This window comes from Cryptomeria japonica, chromosome 2 (genome assembly GCF_030272615.1).
Source record: "Cryptomeria japonica chromosome 2, Sugi_1.0, whole genome shotgun sequence".
NCBI lineage: Eukaryota > Viridiplantae > Streptophyta > Pinopsida > Cupressales > Cupressaceae > Cryptomeria > Cryptomeria japonica.
The window spans coordinates 529,869,594-529,885,583 of NC_081406.1; the positions used below are offsets into that span (position 1 = coordinate 529,869,594).

General features: G+C 38.0%; 1 protein-coding gene across 3 annotated transcripts in view; it reads left to right on the top strand.

Moving 5' to 3' along the window:
* LOC131052173 (two-component response regulator-like PRR73) overlaps nt 1–15,990 on the top strand; it is a 45,606-nt gene that overhangs the window by 8,435 nt on the left and 21,181 nt on the right. For 2 of the 3 annotated variants that reach the window (XM_057986785.2, XM_057986786.2), the window contains exon 2: nt 13,776–14,620. In XM_057986785.2, the coding sequence (XP_057842768.2) occupies nt 14,290–14,620 (331 nt within the window). In that variant the 5' untranslated portion in view covers nt 13,776–14,289. Of the gene's footprint in view, nt 1–13,775; nt 14,621–15,990 lie in introns of those variants that run through there. The other variant, XM_057986787.2, reaches the window with a different exon arrangement.

The window sequence follows — 15,990 nt, forward strand, 5'->3', positions numbered from 1 at the left end:
CAGTCATGCAACACATGAACAAGTTTTCTTCTGCTGTTCATAGCAGAAAACAATCATTTTCCTCTTAATTATTGCAGGTTTGAAGACTGATCTGCGGTGCTATGTTGAAGAATTCTTTGAAGTTGCTGTTGTAGGTGAAGGATTTCAGCATCAACATCATTTTGTGATTCAAATTCGCATTGTCCATTGCAGTTGTTCCATCTGAGTTTCTCTTCCAAAGTGCTTTTTGCCTATTTCTAGCAGGGTTTTTATTCAGTATTATACCTTTCAGAAGTCATTCCATGCTGGAGGCCAACATCAAAACGTGCAGTGATATTGGTTCAGATTTGCAGTGAGTTGTTGGCTTTGGCTTGGGTGCCACCTTTTTAGAATCATTCGCACTTGATTTCAAGTCATTCAAAGGTGTGTGGGTAAAGTTATGAGCATTTAGGTGATTTGTCTCATTGCTGGTCTGTTATTTCAATTAGCTGTTCTTTATATCAGACCTGAATTATTTACCTGTTTGGTTACTTTCCATATGCTGGATAGCTCATATTTGTTAGAGGATCCATTCCTAACATTTTGGTGTGATTAGATATAAATTTTCTATTGTAATCTGCAAGCTAATGCTCTCATTGTAACGCTGAAATCAGTAGTACTGATCAGCCTTTGCTTATGGCATTTTACATTTTGTATTTCCCACTGTAGAATTGGAAGAGAATGGCTTAGCCGCCTATCTGTTACTTCAATTGGTTTTCAAGTCCTTTTGAATAAGTGGTTGAGTGATATCATTTTCAGTATTGTAATAGTTGTCCTCCCACTGGAAAGTGGTAGTGATTTTAGATTTGAGTTGTTCTTGCCCGCTAAGCAAGTGGAAAGGGTTGGCTTGCCGCCTAGCATTGTACTTCAGTTTGTCTTTGGAGCTAACAATCCTCTATTCACCGTATGCTCTCACCTTCCCATATTGGGCTCTTGGTGAACAAAAAGTGTAAGGGTTACCTTTCAGCAACATTGTATTTCACTTTCCTAACCTTAACGGGTGCTTTGATGTGTTAAAAAATAAAAAAAAGTAAGGGGGTCATTTCATGGAGAGATCCCTTACCGGATCAGCTTTGAGTTGTTATCTGAGCTTATCTTGGAATTGACCTCATGTATTTGAAGATGCAATTTTTCTTAGTTCACTTATTTCTATTGCAATGAGCATTCCGATAGTGAGATGCATTGTAATCAGGCAGTGAACTAGTTATATTATCTTGAGAGTTAACCCTCTCTGTGGTTTTTCCCATTTGGGTTTTCCACGTATAAAATCTAGTGTCTATCTTGTGATTATGTTTTTCATTTATTTTGCATTTGCTGATTCAACCCTCTCAGTATTCCGGTCCATTCAACCATTCAACAGTTGTGATACCCTTTTTGGACACATGAAATACTTGATTTGAAGATGGATGAGAGGATCAGAGAGGGGAATAATTTGGCCATCAAATTGGTGGAAAATGGACATATCCAAGCTACCCCGTTTCCAATTACAATTAAATCTCTTGAATTGATAATAGCTTGTGCTTTCCATTACAAACTTGGGACAAGAAGAATTATGTTTTCAAAGAACTAAGTGATATGTAGTTTGGCTGTTGAAATCCTTGATTTTGCATTTAGGTTGCAACCTTGTGAAGGAACCCAATTGATTAACTAGGAAGAACGTAAGGAGCAATGGAATAATAATGTGTACGATTACCTAAAGGAGAGTGAGCTTGGTTTGATGATTACATATTTACAATGTTTAATACGGTGATAGGCAAATCAAAAGCAAGAACTTTCTAGAGTTGGATGTTCTACATTATCAGCCTCATCTATGAAAGAAAGAGGCATATTGGTTGGGGTCATCTCATTAGCAATTACATCCTTACCAAATTGATGAGATTTTCTAACACAAGTTCTTTACAGATGGTGTTGCACTTAGTTTATTTTTTGGTGCAGGCCAATGCATTCATAGGATTGGAAAAGGTCCATAGCAAGGATGCTTTCTTTTTTTGCAATATCCCTAGCTGGAGTATCAAGAGGCTTTGAAGCATTTAAAAGGGGTGAACGATATTTCCAGAGTGCAAGCAATCAAAGACTTGTTGATGCCTTGTTTAGTAGATTCGCTGTGACTTAATTTGCTATTGTTTAACCATGTCCATATCACTGCCTTGGCTTATGATGTTGCTGATCAAATGAAGTCGATCTATTGTGAACAAGTTTGACGCCATAGATATATTCATCCTAGTCGTAATCAAAATTGCATTTTGGATGAACTCATTGTGGCTGTGTATGTTTAGCGCAGCCTAGATCAAGATTAAGCCCAAGGTGGATGTGCTGAAGCTAGGTGTATCACAAACTTGTGCAAATATTGCTGCTATCATCAATAATCATAGAGTCATCACTTTGAATGGCGGACTGTCCTTACTTTGATCCAAATCGTTGCTAGATGAGGATCGCATACTAATCGCACCTAGTCATGATCAACATCTCTGCCACAAATGGATGAATTCACTGATTGCATTTAGAGGTTGAATCAATGCTCTCAAACTTGACGGTGATATTTATCAAATGAAATGATCAATATATAAAATGCTTGTCATACTTCATCATGAATCGCTAGATGGTTTTCATTTAATACAATGCATTTAGAATAGTAAGGCGATCTGATTGCATTCAGTTGATATTTACATAAGTTATTGGTTCGATTTGAAAATGAAAACACCTCATCAATGTTGTGGTGCCTTGGAGGAACAAATTCGTTTCACTTTGCCTCTTGCATTAAATGTTTCTCAATTGACTCATAAAGGCGAAGTGTCATGCACTAGATGATTCGCCACTAACTTTAATAAACTTCTTCGATCTTTGCATCTCAATTCTTAAATGCGTGGCAATTGCCGTTCGTGGCCATGCTTAGAACTTCCAAATTCGAATTAAATGAAAAAAAAACGTCTTGCATTGATCGCATGAACTCGTTCTTGAACTTCAAAACTCTCATTGAATGTAGCATACAAATTACTTCGTGGAAGCTCAAGTGCTGAAGTGGCATCATCCAATGCTCATACTTCGCAACCACTAAGGTTGTCATTGTTTCTTCATTCATCGCATTCATTGAAAGACCTGTATCGTTTGGAGTTCAAGGGGTATATCTCCTTTCTTCATCACATTCGAACTTGACTTGATTGCTAAGAGATTGCTCATCTTGTAAATCATTGTGATCAAAGATGGGGTGTTTGGGTCAAAGACAAGGTGTTCTAAGCAATGACAAGGTGTTCAAAGCTATGACAACCTAGATCATTTTCATGCCTTAGCCAAATTTTTTATTTTTTATTTTGAAGGTAATCAAAGATAAATCGTGGGCTGAGTTCATACTTCTTAACCCAAAGGAAGTGCTGATGTCAATTTAGCCTCTATGTTGAAGTGGCATTGTCAATGCCTTAGAAACATTTTTGCTCCCTACTCTAAATTTGGTGGGGCTTAAACAATACCATACACACTGCCATAAAACCTTTTAAATTTCCTCCATAGTGTCTTGTGGTCCAGCATGCTAATACCTTAAAAAAAAGCTCCTCCTTAGTCCCCACGTTAAGAGCTTGTGGGCACATACAATGCCATGGTAGTAAAGGGGAGTCAAAGGCAAATGCAATGGCTTAAGAAAAACTTTTTTAAGTCTCCATGCTAAAATTTGTGGGCCCAAGCATGTTACGTGGCAAGGTTGTGAAGAGGGAAAGTTAAGGTAATGAGTTTAGAAGGGGTGTGCGGTGAAGAGAGAGTAAGAAATAGGATGTGGCAAATGGGAGATGCTGCGGGAGGTATTTGAAGGAAGATATGGGGGTAAGGTGAAGGGAAAGGTAAAGATGGGAAGTGGGTACTGATGGAGTTGGCGGTAAGAAAAGGGAGTAAGAGGGGTAAGGAAGGCAGGGGGTAGATTAGGATCTGTGGGGTTATAAGGAATGAGGAAAGGTAAGGATGTAAGCTAAGTTACTATATTCTTTTGCAAAATCCCTAGGTCCTGGTTCAATTCTCTCCAAATTCTAGTTCGCACAAAATTCTCTTTAAATTCTGCCAGGGTTTGTATATTGCCCTGTGGGTTGGATCAGAAGGACTAGGAGCAAATTTTGCTGAATTTCTAGCGAGTTTTGATTCCAGTGGCAAAACCTAGGCCGAATTTGAGTGATTTGACACATTCCTATTTTTTAACTATACATGTGCGTTCTGTAGATTTAAAAGGACTGCAAGAAATACCATAGTTTTATTCCCTCTTGATAACTTGTAAGAGTAAGAAACACTTATTTCAAAACTTCGTGAATTGACTTTCCAAACAAAAACAAAAACTTAATTGAATGCTTGAACTGAAAGTTGGGCTTTGTATAACACAGTATATTAGAATCTACAACATTTTAAAGGGTGATCCAAACAACAACTTGTGTTGGCTATGTACTAGTTCAAACCATCATGAGTCACCACCCACTGAAAACACCTTTGAATCAAATTTTCAACAAAAGAACAATTCACCTTTGTCCAATGCTTGAGCAATGCATTTGCCCTCCACACCACATAGATCCTTTTCTTCCCTAAGAAATAGAGTGCACTCATAGGCCAGCCTTGAGTGAATGAAGAAAGTACTCTTTTCCAAAAGTTATGTTCAAACTTTCAAACAAAGACTTACATTGATATTGAAATAGATTTACTAGATGGAGAGGCGTAAACCTTTGATTAAAACAAAATGAGTAACCTCTCAAACAACTCACCTACACTGTCATATTGACTAGATATAATGTACTTAAAAGTAGTTCCATGCACAACCTATCTACAATGTGGACATGTCTCCACCTGATATATTTAAATTGGTTGTGTATTTTGCTATGCTACTTTACTATTAGTCTATTAGCATAGTTGACACTTGACTGTGGTGTATTATGAATTTATTTGCTGCTGTATATATATGTGTGTGTTTTTGTATGGACGAACCCAAATTGAACTCGAATCCACCCCCCCAAAAAATTGAACGAATTTGCGAACAAAAATCTCGAACTAGAAACCAATTCTGTACCGGGACCGACAACTTAGGATGTAAGGTGGGTGATGGAGATTGGGAGGTATAAGGGATAGGCTAAGGGGTTATGAAAGGATAGCAAGGAAGGGATAGGGTTTAGGCTAAGATGGGGTTGGGTTTAGTGAGGATAGGGGTTATGAAGGGTGTTAAAAGAGGTATGGGTAGTGGATGGGCAGGTTAAAGGGAGTAAGATATAGGATGGGTAGAACAAGGGAGTGAGAGGTTAATGAGGTGTGGGTTGTGTTATCACAAAAGCTTGCACCCTTGCTGAGCTATCAACTCAGAAACCTTGTGAAACATGGAAACAACCCCGAAGTGTGGGACCTTGCGCAAGGGGGTTGAATCTCCGGAGAAGGCCGACTTCCTTCTCAACCCAGGTGTAGGTGTTGAACCAAGTCAACACTTCAAAACTTACTCCTAAGCCTATCCTAACAACTTGCAGAGAAAAAGGGAAGAGAGAAATGCTTAAAATAAAAGGAGGTGATGCACCAAGAAGAGATTGTTTCTCTCCCTACCCGAAATGACACAAAGAATCAACTTAAATACCCAGGAGATGCAAACTTCAGTTGTATGAGTGACCCCAACGCATGTATGTAGGTTAGAATTTGCTGAATGTCAAAGGGGAGAAGATTTCCCACAAGTCACACTCAGAAACAAGTAAACACAGCATATATGAGAGAAGAGCCACAAAGCATACACCTATGATGAAGGTAAGGAAACATACACAACATATATAAGTTGAAGGAAGGCAAGAATGGTGATTTCAATTCATTATAAGGCCAATGGCCAAACTTACAGTTGCAAAAATGCAAGATAAATACAAGAGAAGTGAAAGAGCATAGAATAGCTCAAGCCAGCAAGGAGAGAACCCTTTACAACGAGGCTTAACAACCTTTATATAGAAAATTGGTTACAAGAGTGATCATGACCCCTATGTGTGCAGGGAAATGTCAGTCTAGGAGTGCAAGGAAGTGCATGCACTTGACTTCTTTCTATACATGCAAGCAACCTAGCCACACCTTGAAAATGCAATCTTGAGAAGGGTGGATTGACTGACCTTCCAAAGTCAGAGCATGCAGACATGACATAAGTTATCACAACAAGCATGACCCTGTACCTCTCTTGATGGAAATCTTGCCAAAATCATTAAATGCACCCCTGTGGCTCCACAAAAGAAGGTGCACAAGTCACAAAAGTCGTCAGAGCATTTAAAGCTCTGAGTGTTGATCACGCTATCCGGAAGTGTTGCCAGTCGGAAAGAAGTCCGAGGACTTCGGAAACTCGGGTTCCCGAAGTGGGGAAGACAAAGAAAGAACTTCGAAACCTCTAGGTTCCGGGAAGGAGAAAGGAGAGCAGCAGGGAACTTTGGAACCTTGGGGTTCTGGAGTTTTGGGGAATTGAAAAAAGGGCTAAGGAACTTCGGAACCTCGGGGTTCCAGAGTTCTGGGAAAAAAGGGAAGCAAAGGAAGAGAACTTTGGAACCTCGGGGTTTTGGAGAAAGAAAGGAAGAGAGGCTAGGAGGGAACTTCGAGACCTCGGGGTTTCGGAGTTCCAGAGAAGGCAATGGAAAGGAACTTCAGAACCTCGGAGTTTGGGAGCTTTGGGGAACTGAGAAGGAGGCAAGGAAAAGGCCAGACTTAGCAAAGGAACTTCGGAACCTTGGTGGGGAAGGGAAGAAGAAGAGAAAGGAACTTCAAAACCTCAGGGTTTTGGAGTTCCGGGGAAGGAAGAAAAGGCGAAAGAAACTTCAGAACCTCGGGGTTTCGGAGTTCCGGGGAACAGAAGAGGAGGGGAAAGAAAGGGATTAACTTTGGAACCTCGGGGTTCTAGAGTTACGGGAAAAGAAAGGAGAGGTAGCAAAGGGAAAGAACTTCGGAACCTCGAGGTTCAGGAGTTTCGGGGAACATGAAAGAAAAGGCAGCAAGGGAACTTCGGAACCTTGAGGTTCCAGAGTTTTGGGGAAGAGAAAAAAGGCTAAGGAAGTAACTTCCTCCAGACAAGACAACACCTCCCCATAATTCTTCTGCATTTCTCCTTGATCAACTGGGGCAGCGCTGGTTCATGGATCGTATCTCTGATCGGTTCTTATTGATGGACCAAGGGTGTCATAAAATGACAACAGGTTGTAGGTTAGAGAATGTAGGAAATGGGAGGTATAAGAGGTAGAAGAAAGGTAGAAAGTGGGGGTGAGGGTGAGAAGGAGATGGAAGGAAAGAAGGGTGAAGGGAGATGGATGTTAGGTGGTGATGATAGGTGAAGGGTAAGAAAGGAAGTGAAAGGATAAGGCGTGAAACAGAGGGAAGTGAGGGAAAGTAGAAATGTAAGATGGATGGAGAATGGGAGAATGTGAAGTGGAAGGGATGAATGATGGAGAGGTAGTGAAAGGAGATGGGAGGGAAGCAATCGGGCTTGGGCATCAACTGGTAGTGTTGAGAAAGACCGGTTGGAAGCTTGGTTGGGCAAAAAAGTGTTGCACCTCAAGTCATCCTAATGAGAGAGCCTAGACTTGATAAGCTCCTGACAAACTACACTTCTTCAAAACAAAGGCTAATAGCCAAAAGACTCACAACTAACCTATAAAGCAGAAAAAAGTGGGGTCCCCATTGCAATGGGGCGATGTGTGAAAACTTTACGACAAGACTTTAAAGAATGAGGATCATGTTTGCATTTCCAAGCATTTAAGGATGATTATCATAGAGTGGACTGATGGTTCATCTAGTTTCCTACTTTTAGTTGCATCAATTTTTTTATTTGACTTCAATCCATACAAGCTCCCCTGTATCCAAGTGACCCAGAGTATTGTAGGCAGTTTTCAGTCACTCACGAGTATTGTAGCAAAAGACATAAGTTGGGAGCCAACTTTTCAATGCAATTGGGTCATAAAGGTGTGCAAATGCCATAGATGCTAGGAATATGGAAGCTAAACTGTCAAATTTTAATCTCAAGTTCCATCAGAAAATAGGTACTTCAATTCTCAAAGCATGATACTTTGAAGGCTTGGACTCAAGTTTACACATGGACTTGGTATGGGAGACTTTTGGGCGAATTATCTTGATGAATATAAAGTCCATAGAAGAAAGCATAGTCATATGATCTTAGATCAGCTAAGGGTACTCACATTTGAACTAGTGCTATAGGACTTGGTTGATTCAAGAGATCTTTTATCTGCCCAATTTGTTCAATCAAGAGGGGATATACAAACACTGTCATTGGTTGATTGGTCTTTTAGAGATGGCATTTTTGAAGATTTGACGGATAGATCAAGAGGGTTCTTAGAGAGGAAGTTAGTAGAACAAGTATTGGTGATTCTATATCGAAAATGATCAAGGATACATGATTCAAGTGTTGGTTGAAAATTTTGTACACCCAAGGGATATACAAAAATGTGGTTTCTCCTATCAACCTTTTTAGATGATTTTCTGCTAACTAAGCACAATATGTAGCAACTCAAAGTCCAACTACATGATGCATTTCACCTTACATGCACAAGTCTTAAAAATAGAAGTAGCACAAAGTCTACAAGCTATCTTCCCACTTTAGCTTTCCACACTAGTTTTAGATATGATAAGCAACTCAAAGTCTGCAAGACCAAATCTGAAAACCAAACATATAACTCTAAATACAATTAGCAGCTCAAAGTCTGCAAGGTTGAATTTAAATCCCTCTTTCACAATAGAACAAAACTCACAATCAACTCTGGAAATTGTCGTCACATAACAACTTGAATTGGCACAAAGTCTCAACATAACTTGCCTCTTTTATTGAAAGCAATTTGATTTACATCTAAAGCTCAATGTCTTAGAGTGCACATACAAATTGGCAAAATTTTGTTGCATTGCCAAAAGATATCCATTACAATAGACCCCCTCAAGTATTTATAAGAGAGGAGCCTTGAAAAAAAGGTGGGAGGATCCCAACTAATTTGAGAAATTCTCTCAACCACCATGACTTATTCAACAATTAACTATGACTTATTCCAACTACAGTCCTAATTGAACTCAACTTGTAGTTGCTTTACATGTAATTACAAAAGTGCATGTGACGAGTTAACTTGCAATTACAAAGTTAATTTTTTACATGTAACTTGTCAAAACAAAATTACAAATGCATAACTAAAACTGTTTTCATGTGTCTAAAGACACGACTCTAACTGCATCATCCTTTGTCTGTGATGATCTTCATGTCGCTTCAAGATGCTAAAACTTGAAGTATTCTGAATCAATGAAGACATCTTGAACCGGAACGAGAATTTGCATCCTTAATGGTCTTTGTGTCCTTGGCCAACAAACTTCAACCTTATCTTCTTGCTTGGGGTAGTACTGGATTTTCAAGAGGGAAAGGGCTGCCTTCCCCTTTTCATGTTATGACCATCTTTGTCTTGAAAGCATTCTATGTTCTCAACCATGAATTGTTGTTGTATCTCTTCTTTGTATCATCTTCCAATCTTGAAATCTGCTTGCAAAATAAGGCCCATGCCTTAATCCATTGATTTGGTAGATCGTGTGTGCAAATCGAACTGACAAGGGAAAGGATAAACTGATGCAAAAATGGGCTCACAAGTGAATTTCGGGTTTTGGAAGCTGCATTACATTTGTGGGAAAAAAAAGAGCATTAACTTGCAATTGTGGAGAACAAACATGCAACTTCATATGTGTAATGGGTAAACACAAGTTTGCACTTGTAATTGGACCTTTAAAACTCATTTTCAAGTGTTTTTTGAGTGCATTTTGGACCAATTTCGGGTTTTGGATGGCTGACTATAGGTAGACTTTAAATGGGAAAAATGAATGAAGGTGTGAAATGAGTGGATGAAATGGTGGGAATGGTATGTACGGATGATGGAAATGAATATGAGTGAAAATGAAAAGATTTTGGGAAGATCATCTTTATGAAAATGGGAAGAACTTTCAACTTGTAATCAAGTTTTAAAAACCCGATTTTGAAAGGATGAGTTTTTCCAACTTAGAAACTTGGAATTTCACCAAAAGATGATAAAGGTTTTTCAACCAAAGGGGTAGATCAATTATTTTCATCTTACTTGCAATCGGGTTTTTAAATCCCGAATGCAAGCAAAGAGGGAAAATGGGGAAAGACAATGCAATTCACAAATTGGTTTGCAAACTTGGAATAAAGGGGAAAATCTCTCACAAAATCGATTTTAGACAAGAACTAACAAAACTAACATATATACAAATTGACCAAGGAAATCAAAACAAACCAAAAACAAGAAATGAAAACAAAGAAGAAAGGAAAAGAACATACCTTGATCAATCAAAACATCCTCCAAGAAGCAAGAAACAATTCTTGAAAGAAGAGAGGAAAACTCTTAAATAGATAATAAACCACATTCCAAAACCCTAGCCACGTTTTTGCCAAAACACCATATGTATCAAAACACCCATTAATAGCATGAAGAAACAGTCAAGAAAGACATCTAACCTCCACGCCTAGGCAAGACAAGCAAAAACGACTTGGAAGAAGTAAGATTCGTGGCACTTAGATGAGGAAAATCGTGGCATTTTTCAGACACGTTTTTGCTGTTAAAACACCATAAAACCAGTGATAATGTCTTCCAAATGGCATGAAGAGAGTTGGAAAATGCATGAAAATAGAAAGGAATCCAAGACGCCTTCCTCCTCCTAAGATTTCTCCACAAAAATCGGTGGAAATTGTCAACAAAATCCTTCAACAATGCTGGTCGGGTTTTTGGGAAAGAACAACAAGTTTAAAATGCATGCAATAAGGAAAATCGGGTTTCTTAAACCTTTTTACATGTTTAAAATGTTCATTTTTCCCCTCATAAGGCAAAATTGGGTTTGTGAGAGCAAACAACAAGTTTAACATACTTGTAATAGGGAAATAAAACTCCCTTTACAAGTTTTTAAACAAAAGACTAGTAAAGGGAAAATAAAATTCCTTTTACAAGTCGTAAAAGCAACTTAAAAATAAAACTTGTAGTAGGGAAATAAAATCCCTATTACAATTTAAAGTGACTATAAAACTTGTAATGGAGGAGAAAAACCCCTACCATAACTTAAAATCACTTAAGTGGAACTTTTTAAATAAATTACAAGTTAATTCAAACTTTATAATTTAAAGTTCACTTGTAATATGCCCAAAAAGTTCCTACAATGACTTAAAAGGCCAAAAAGCAATAAGGGGGAAATAAAAAGTAAGTTACAAGTTCTAATTTCATAGAGTGCACTCGTAATTAACTAAAAATTTCCCTAAAAAGACTAAAAACAAAGGAAAACATTAAAACTTGCAACTTAAGGAAAATTTTCCACTTGCAGTCAGGGAGAAAAAACCCAAAATTAAAGGAAAGACATAGCAAACAAACTCAGAATGCGATGAAATTTGAAACGTGGTTTGAGGATGGACTGGGGATGGACTGGGGATTAAGCCAGTCCAGGGGTAAGGCAAAATTATGCCTTAGAGAAATTTTTTCATTTTTTGACAAAAAAATTATGTAATGGTCCATCATTTTTGAAAACAAAAATGAGGACAACACAAGGAAATTGGCTAGATAAGTTGGGTGCTATATTAGAAGTTAATAAGAGGCAAGTTCATATAAACCTTTGGTTGGGTGTGATGCATAGTCTAGGTTGTGCGTGGAAGTGATTGATTGCTGGGCATAGAGATCTTTGTTGCTGGCATGAGCTCGTCTATTGTTGGCATGCGAGGACTTTGTGGCTGAGGTGAGTGTGTTTGCATCCAGAGTTGGGTGTGAGAATCATTACATGCTGGGCACTTAAAGGCTGGGGTCATTTTGGATGAAGTAACAACATTGTGGACCGTACGCCCCCTTCCTCGTGACAATATGAATGTTTCCTTGCATTTATCAGCAGATTGAATGGGATGTGAGGGCTATTTATTGACTTAGGACCAATCACAACTATCCTAAAGTGCTTGGATAGGTTATGAACATCAAGCATGATCTTAGAGAAACAGTGCACTCAAACCCTTTTGGAGTGATTATAAGGTCAGGACATTATATGAACAGTTTTCTGTAGTTTGTTATTCAAGGCTGCATACTATCATTGTAAAGTTTAATATAATCTGCCATTTTGGTTTGGTGCAAATGAAATATATGTATGTTAAATTTGTTATATGAATGTTAATGTGATGATATGATGCTTTGGAAATTATTAAACCAAGTAGCATAAAACATTTCAGCAGAAACCTCTTCAAATAGAGTGCATACAAACTGTTTGAAAAAACGCCCTATCCAATAAAGGGGAAAAGTGAAAATTTTGGTATAGAAACTGGCATGGGTCTTTACAAAGGACAAATTAAAACGTCAATAGGATACACCTATGGTCCACAAAGTTTTGGCAATGAGGGTTGTAGAGAACAAGGAATTGAGTTTTGAGGTGAATCAACAGACCCAGGTTTATTTAAAGGAATGGTGCAAGGGAGAACATAGTTATATAGTGGTGCTACCATATGAACTCCAGGAAAAATTTAGAAACCCACATATTTTATACATGGTGATAATGATTGATCACAAGTACATTATGCATCAAACTATACATTCTTATAAAGACACAAATCGTCAAATCATTGTTTTCCTAAATAGATTAAAATGTTGCATCTGGATTTCTTGTAGATTAAAAGGAAAAACTAAAAAGATGATTCTAGATGAAAAAATGACAAAACATGCCATGAGTTGTCATATGACATTATGAAAATAATAAAATGATAATGCGGCATGGAGCAAATCAATTTGCAGACTCAAAACAGTTGCTGCTTGGTCCTCTGTTTCCATGTGCTATACTAATGCATCATGATTATGATCACCACCAATCTGAGATTTTAAGGATATACTCCTAAGATATGAAACACGTCTTCAACAACTAAAGCAAGGACTTTCTTGTAAAAGTCTCTATTCTCCGAGCTTCATTTCTGCTCCAAAAAGCCTTATTGCTATTCTTTTCTACCACTGGGCTATTGCTGTGAAAATCCTGCTCATATGGAGCAGATTTAGGATCCAATTGGGTGTGAGGTCCTTGTGGCTTGTGCTGCATAATTTAATTATTTTGTTTTCTCTTTTGTTGGGTGGGTGTTTCCAACATTTTGTTTACAGAAATACTTTCTGTGGTTTTCTTGTTCAAACTTTTAAAGGATACACAAATCCTTGTGGTGCAAAATTTTGAAAAGGAGATTTGGCCTACTCTTTTTGTTGCATCCACTGTTATCAATTTAAAGAGTATTGAATGTCTATTTTTCATCATGTGCAGTGTCTGATCCTATAATTTTAAATAATTTATTGAATTTCTGTTCTGCATCCTTTCCGGTTGTCATCCGAAAGACTTAATTGAATATCCTTTGTAAAATAGGCAATCCTGGAAAGCATATGTGCAAAAATTTTAAGAAATGTATGAAAGTTGTTTGAGCTAGTAACAGTTGCTTTGCTCCTATTTTAGTTCCAAGTAGTGTATTCAAGATGTGACCTTGTTTTCAATATGTATGCAATGTACATGAACCCAAACTGTTCATTGGAAGCCATGGTTTGATTTCATTTATTCTACTAAACCAATCCATAAATTTTGGTTGGTCATGGTATTTTCAGCTTTACAATGTGTAGCACAATCCATAAATTTTAGCTTTTCAAGGTTTTTTCACCTGAAGTTTGTCATGCCTGCGGGTGCATTTTCTTCTGTTATTCTTGATAGTGGTCTCTTCCATGTTTCTTGGTTATGATGGCGTTGCTTTCTTATTGCAGGTGAGACACTGGCATTTGTTGGCAAGTTTTGGCAAAGAGTTGCATGATTTTTTCTCCTAACATCTTCTATCAAAGAATGATTAAGCATTTCTAAAGGTTTCATAATTCATTTACGAGTTTCAAATCACACTCACCTTTTCTCTATTTTAAGGGAGGTGGTTGGAAAGCAAATCTGCAGAACTCTGATTGAAAAGGATTTTTTCATTCAAGTATCAAAATTTTTACTGGAAAAACAGGATGCTCTCTATGAAATGGAGGCACAGAGGATATTCATGCAGGCTAGGGGTCACATGAGATAAAAATTAAAATACATGTAAAGAAGATTTGATTGGTTTTGCAGGAGAAATGGAAATCATAAACTTGAATACACAAGACTTCTGTAAGATGTCACATAATGCAGCAGCAGGTTAGGGGAAGCAATTCGTGCTGCTTGTAGATATCAAAAATAGAAAAAAGCACAGTATTTTCAATTGATTGGGAAATTGAGAAAAGGTGCTCCCGTTGAACTGAAACTATGCAGATTAAACTGGGAGCAGAGCATGGCCAGTGCAAGGTGGAGCCCATTAGCAAAGATGAAGAAAACAAAAAGTACAAACAACAATTGTCTGAGAAAAACAAATTACAGAAAACAAATGTATTTCGAGGTACTGTTGGGGGAGATGGTCATCAACCAGAGGTGGATTTAGTTTTGAGAGGACAACTCCAACGAAAGGAACATCATCAACGTCTGAGAATCTGCTGGGAGAGGATCCTTCCACAGCGTTGTCTGAGGGTGCTGTTAGTGGAGGATGACGATTCAACTCGGCAAGTAGTAAGTGCACTACTGCATCATTGTGGTTACGAAGGTCATTATTAACCATAACTCTATTTTCTTTTTTGAAGTTCTTCTGTTCTACTTATTGTCGGAAAAAATTCATTTCTCTTGCCAGAGTCTAGGTGTAAAGTTTTCAGTATTGACATGGTTACTTGTCAAATATATTTTTGTGACTAAATTCAAGTTGGGATTATTAATGATGGAATTTTTTTTCTTTTCTATTTTTTCCATTTTTTAGACAGTAACTGTGGGATGTTGGGGATCATTTCATGGGACTCTGCAAAATGAGACAAGACAACCACCCTTGGGCTTCAAAAAAACCCGCACATACACCAGTGAAGTTGGTAAAATTAATGAAACTTGTCATTTTTAGGTCAGAGGAAGATTGTGATGAACCAGATTTGAACATGAAAATCCCTTGATTTTCATGGCCACAAGGCTTTACTATTTAAGGACTCCACACAATTCCATTTATTCATCTATTCCTAAACAAAATAAAGGATTCCAATCTCAAAGCAATTCAGTAATTCAATAGGCATCTTATACAAGGAGTTTGAGTGCTAGAGTTTCGTCCATCTCAAATAAGGAGCATAAAAAAGCTCTAGTCTCCCCATGTTGGGATGAGGAGGCCCTTTCTGGATATTATAGTTGGGGTTGATCTTGTTCTAGGAGAACTGAATGTAATGTCCCCAATTTATAAATACCCAAATTCTGCCCTAGCTCACAAATTTTAATTAAAACAAGACAGGTTTAGAGATACCTTTTAATTTGATGGAGATCCTACAAACAAGTTAGAGACTGTTTCACAATTATAATTCATAAAAATAGATAACTTCATTTGGGAAGTAACAAACATTATTTTTGAGAAGGTTCAACCATTGGGAAGCTGAGATAGGATGGTTCGATAGGGTGCCCTAGAGACCCTCTATCTCAAGCCCAAGGGCAAACCTCATTTCCCTTGGACTCGTGTGGTCCATGCCATTCATATGAGGTGGCATACCTAGTGAGGTGTCCTATCACTGTTCCCCTTGATTTTGCCACTTCTATCCTACTTCCTATGATTGAATATTCTTTAAGGTGTTCATTTACCATGATGGATCGTGAGGAGCATTTACCATAGGGTGCCCAGAAAGTCCATCCTTCACAGGCCCAAAGGCAGTACCCTTCATACCCCTTTGGCCTCATGGGACTCCCTGGTCATATACCATGAGGTGGCGTACCTGGAAGGTGACCCCAACACCGTTCCCCTACTGATAAGCTCGCCATCCTCTATCATGGCTGAGAAGCATTCAGAACATAAAAAGATATACACAAGTCTCATATAAAACAATTTAACTACATAATGTCTCTAATCAGATTTATATTCAGAACATATATAAATAATGTTGTCAGCAGCATATG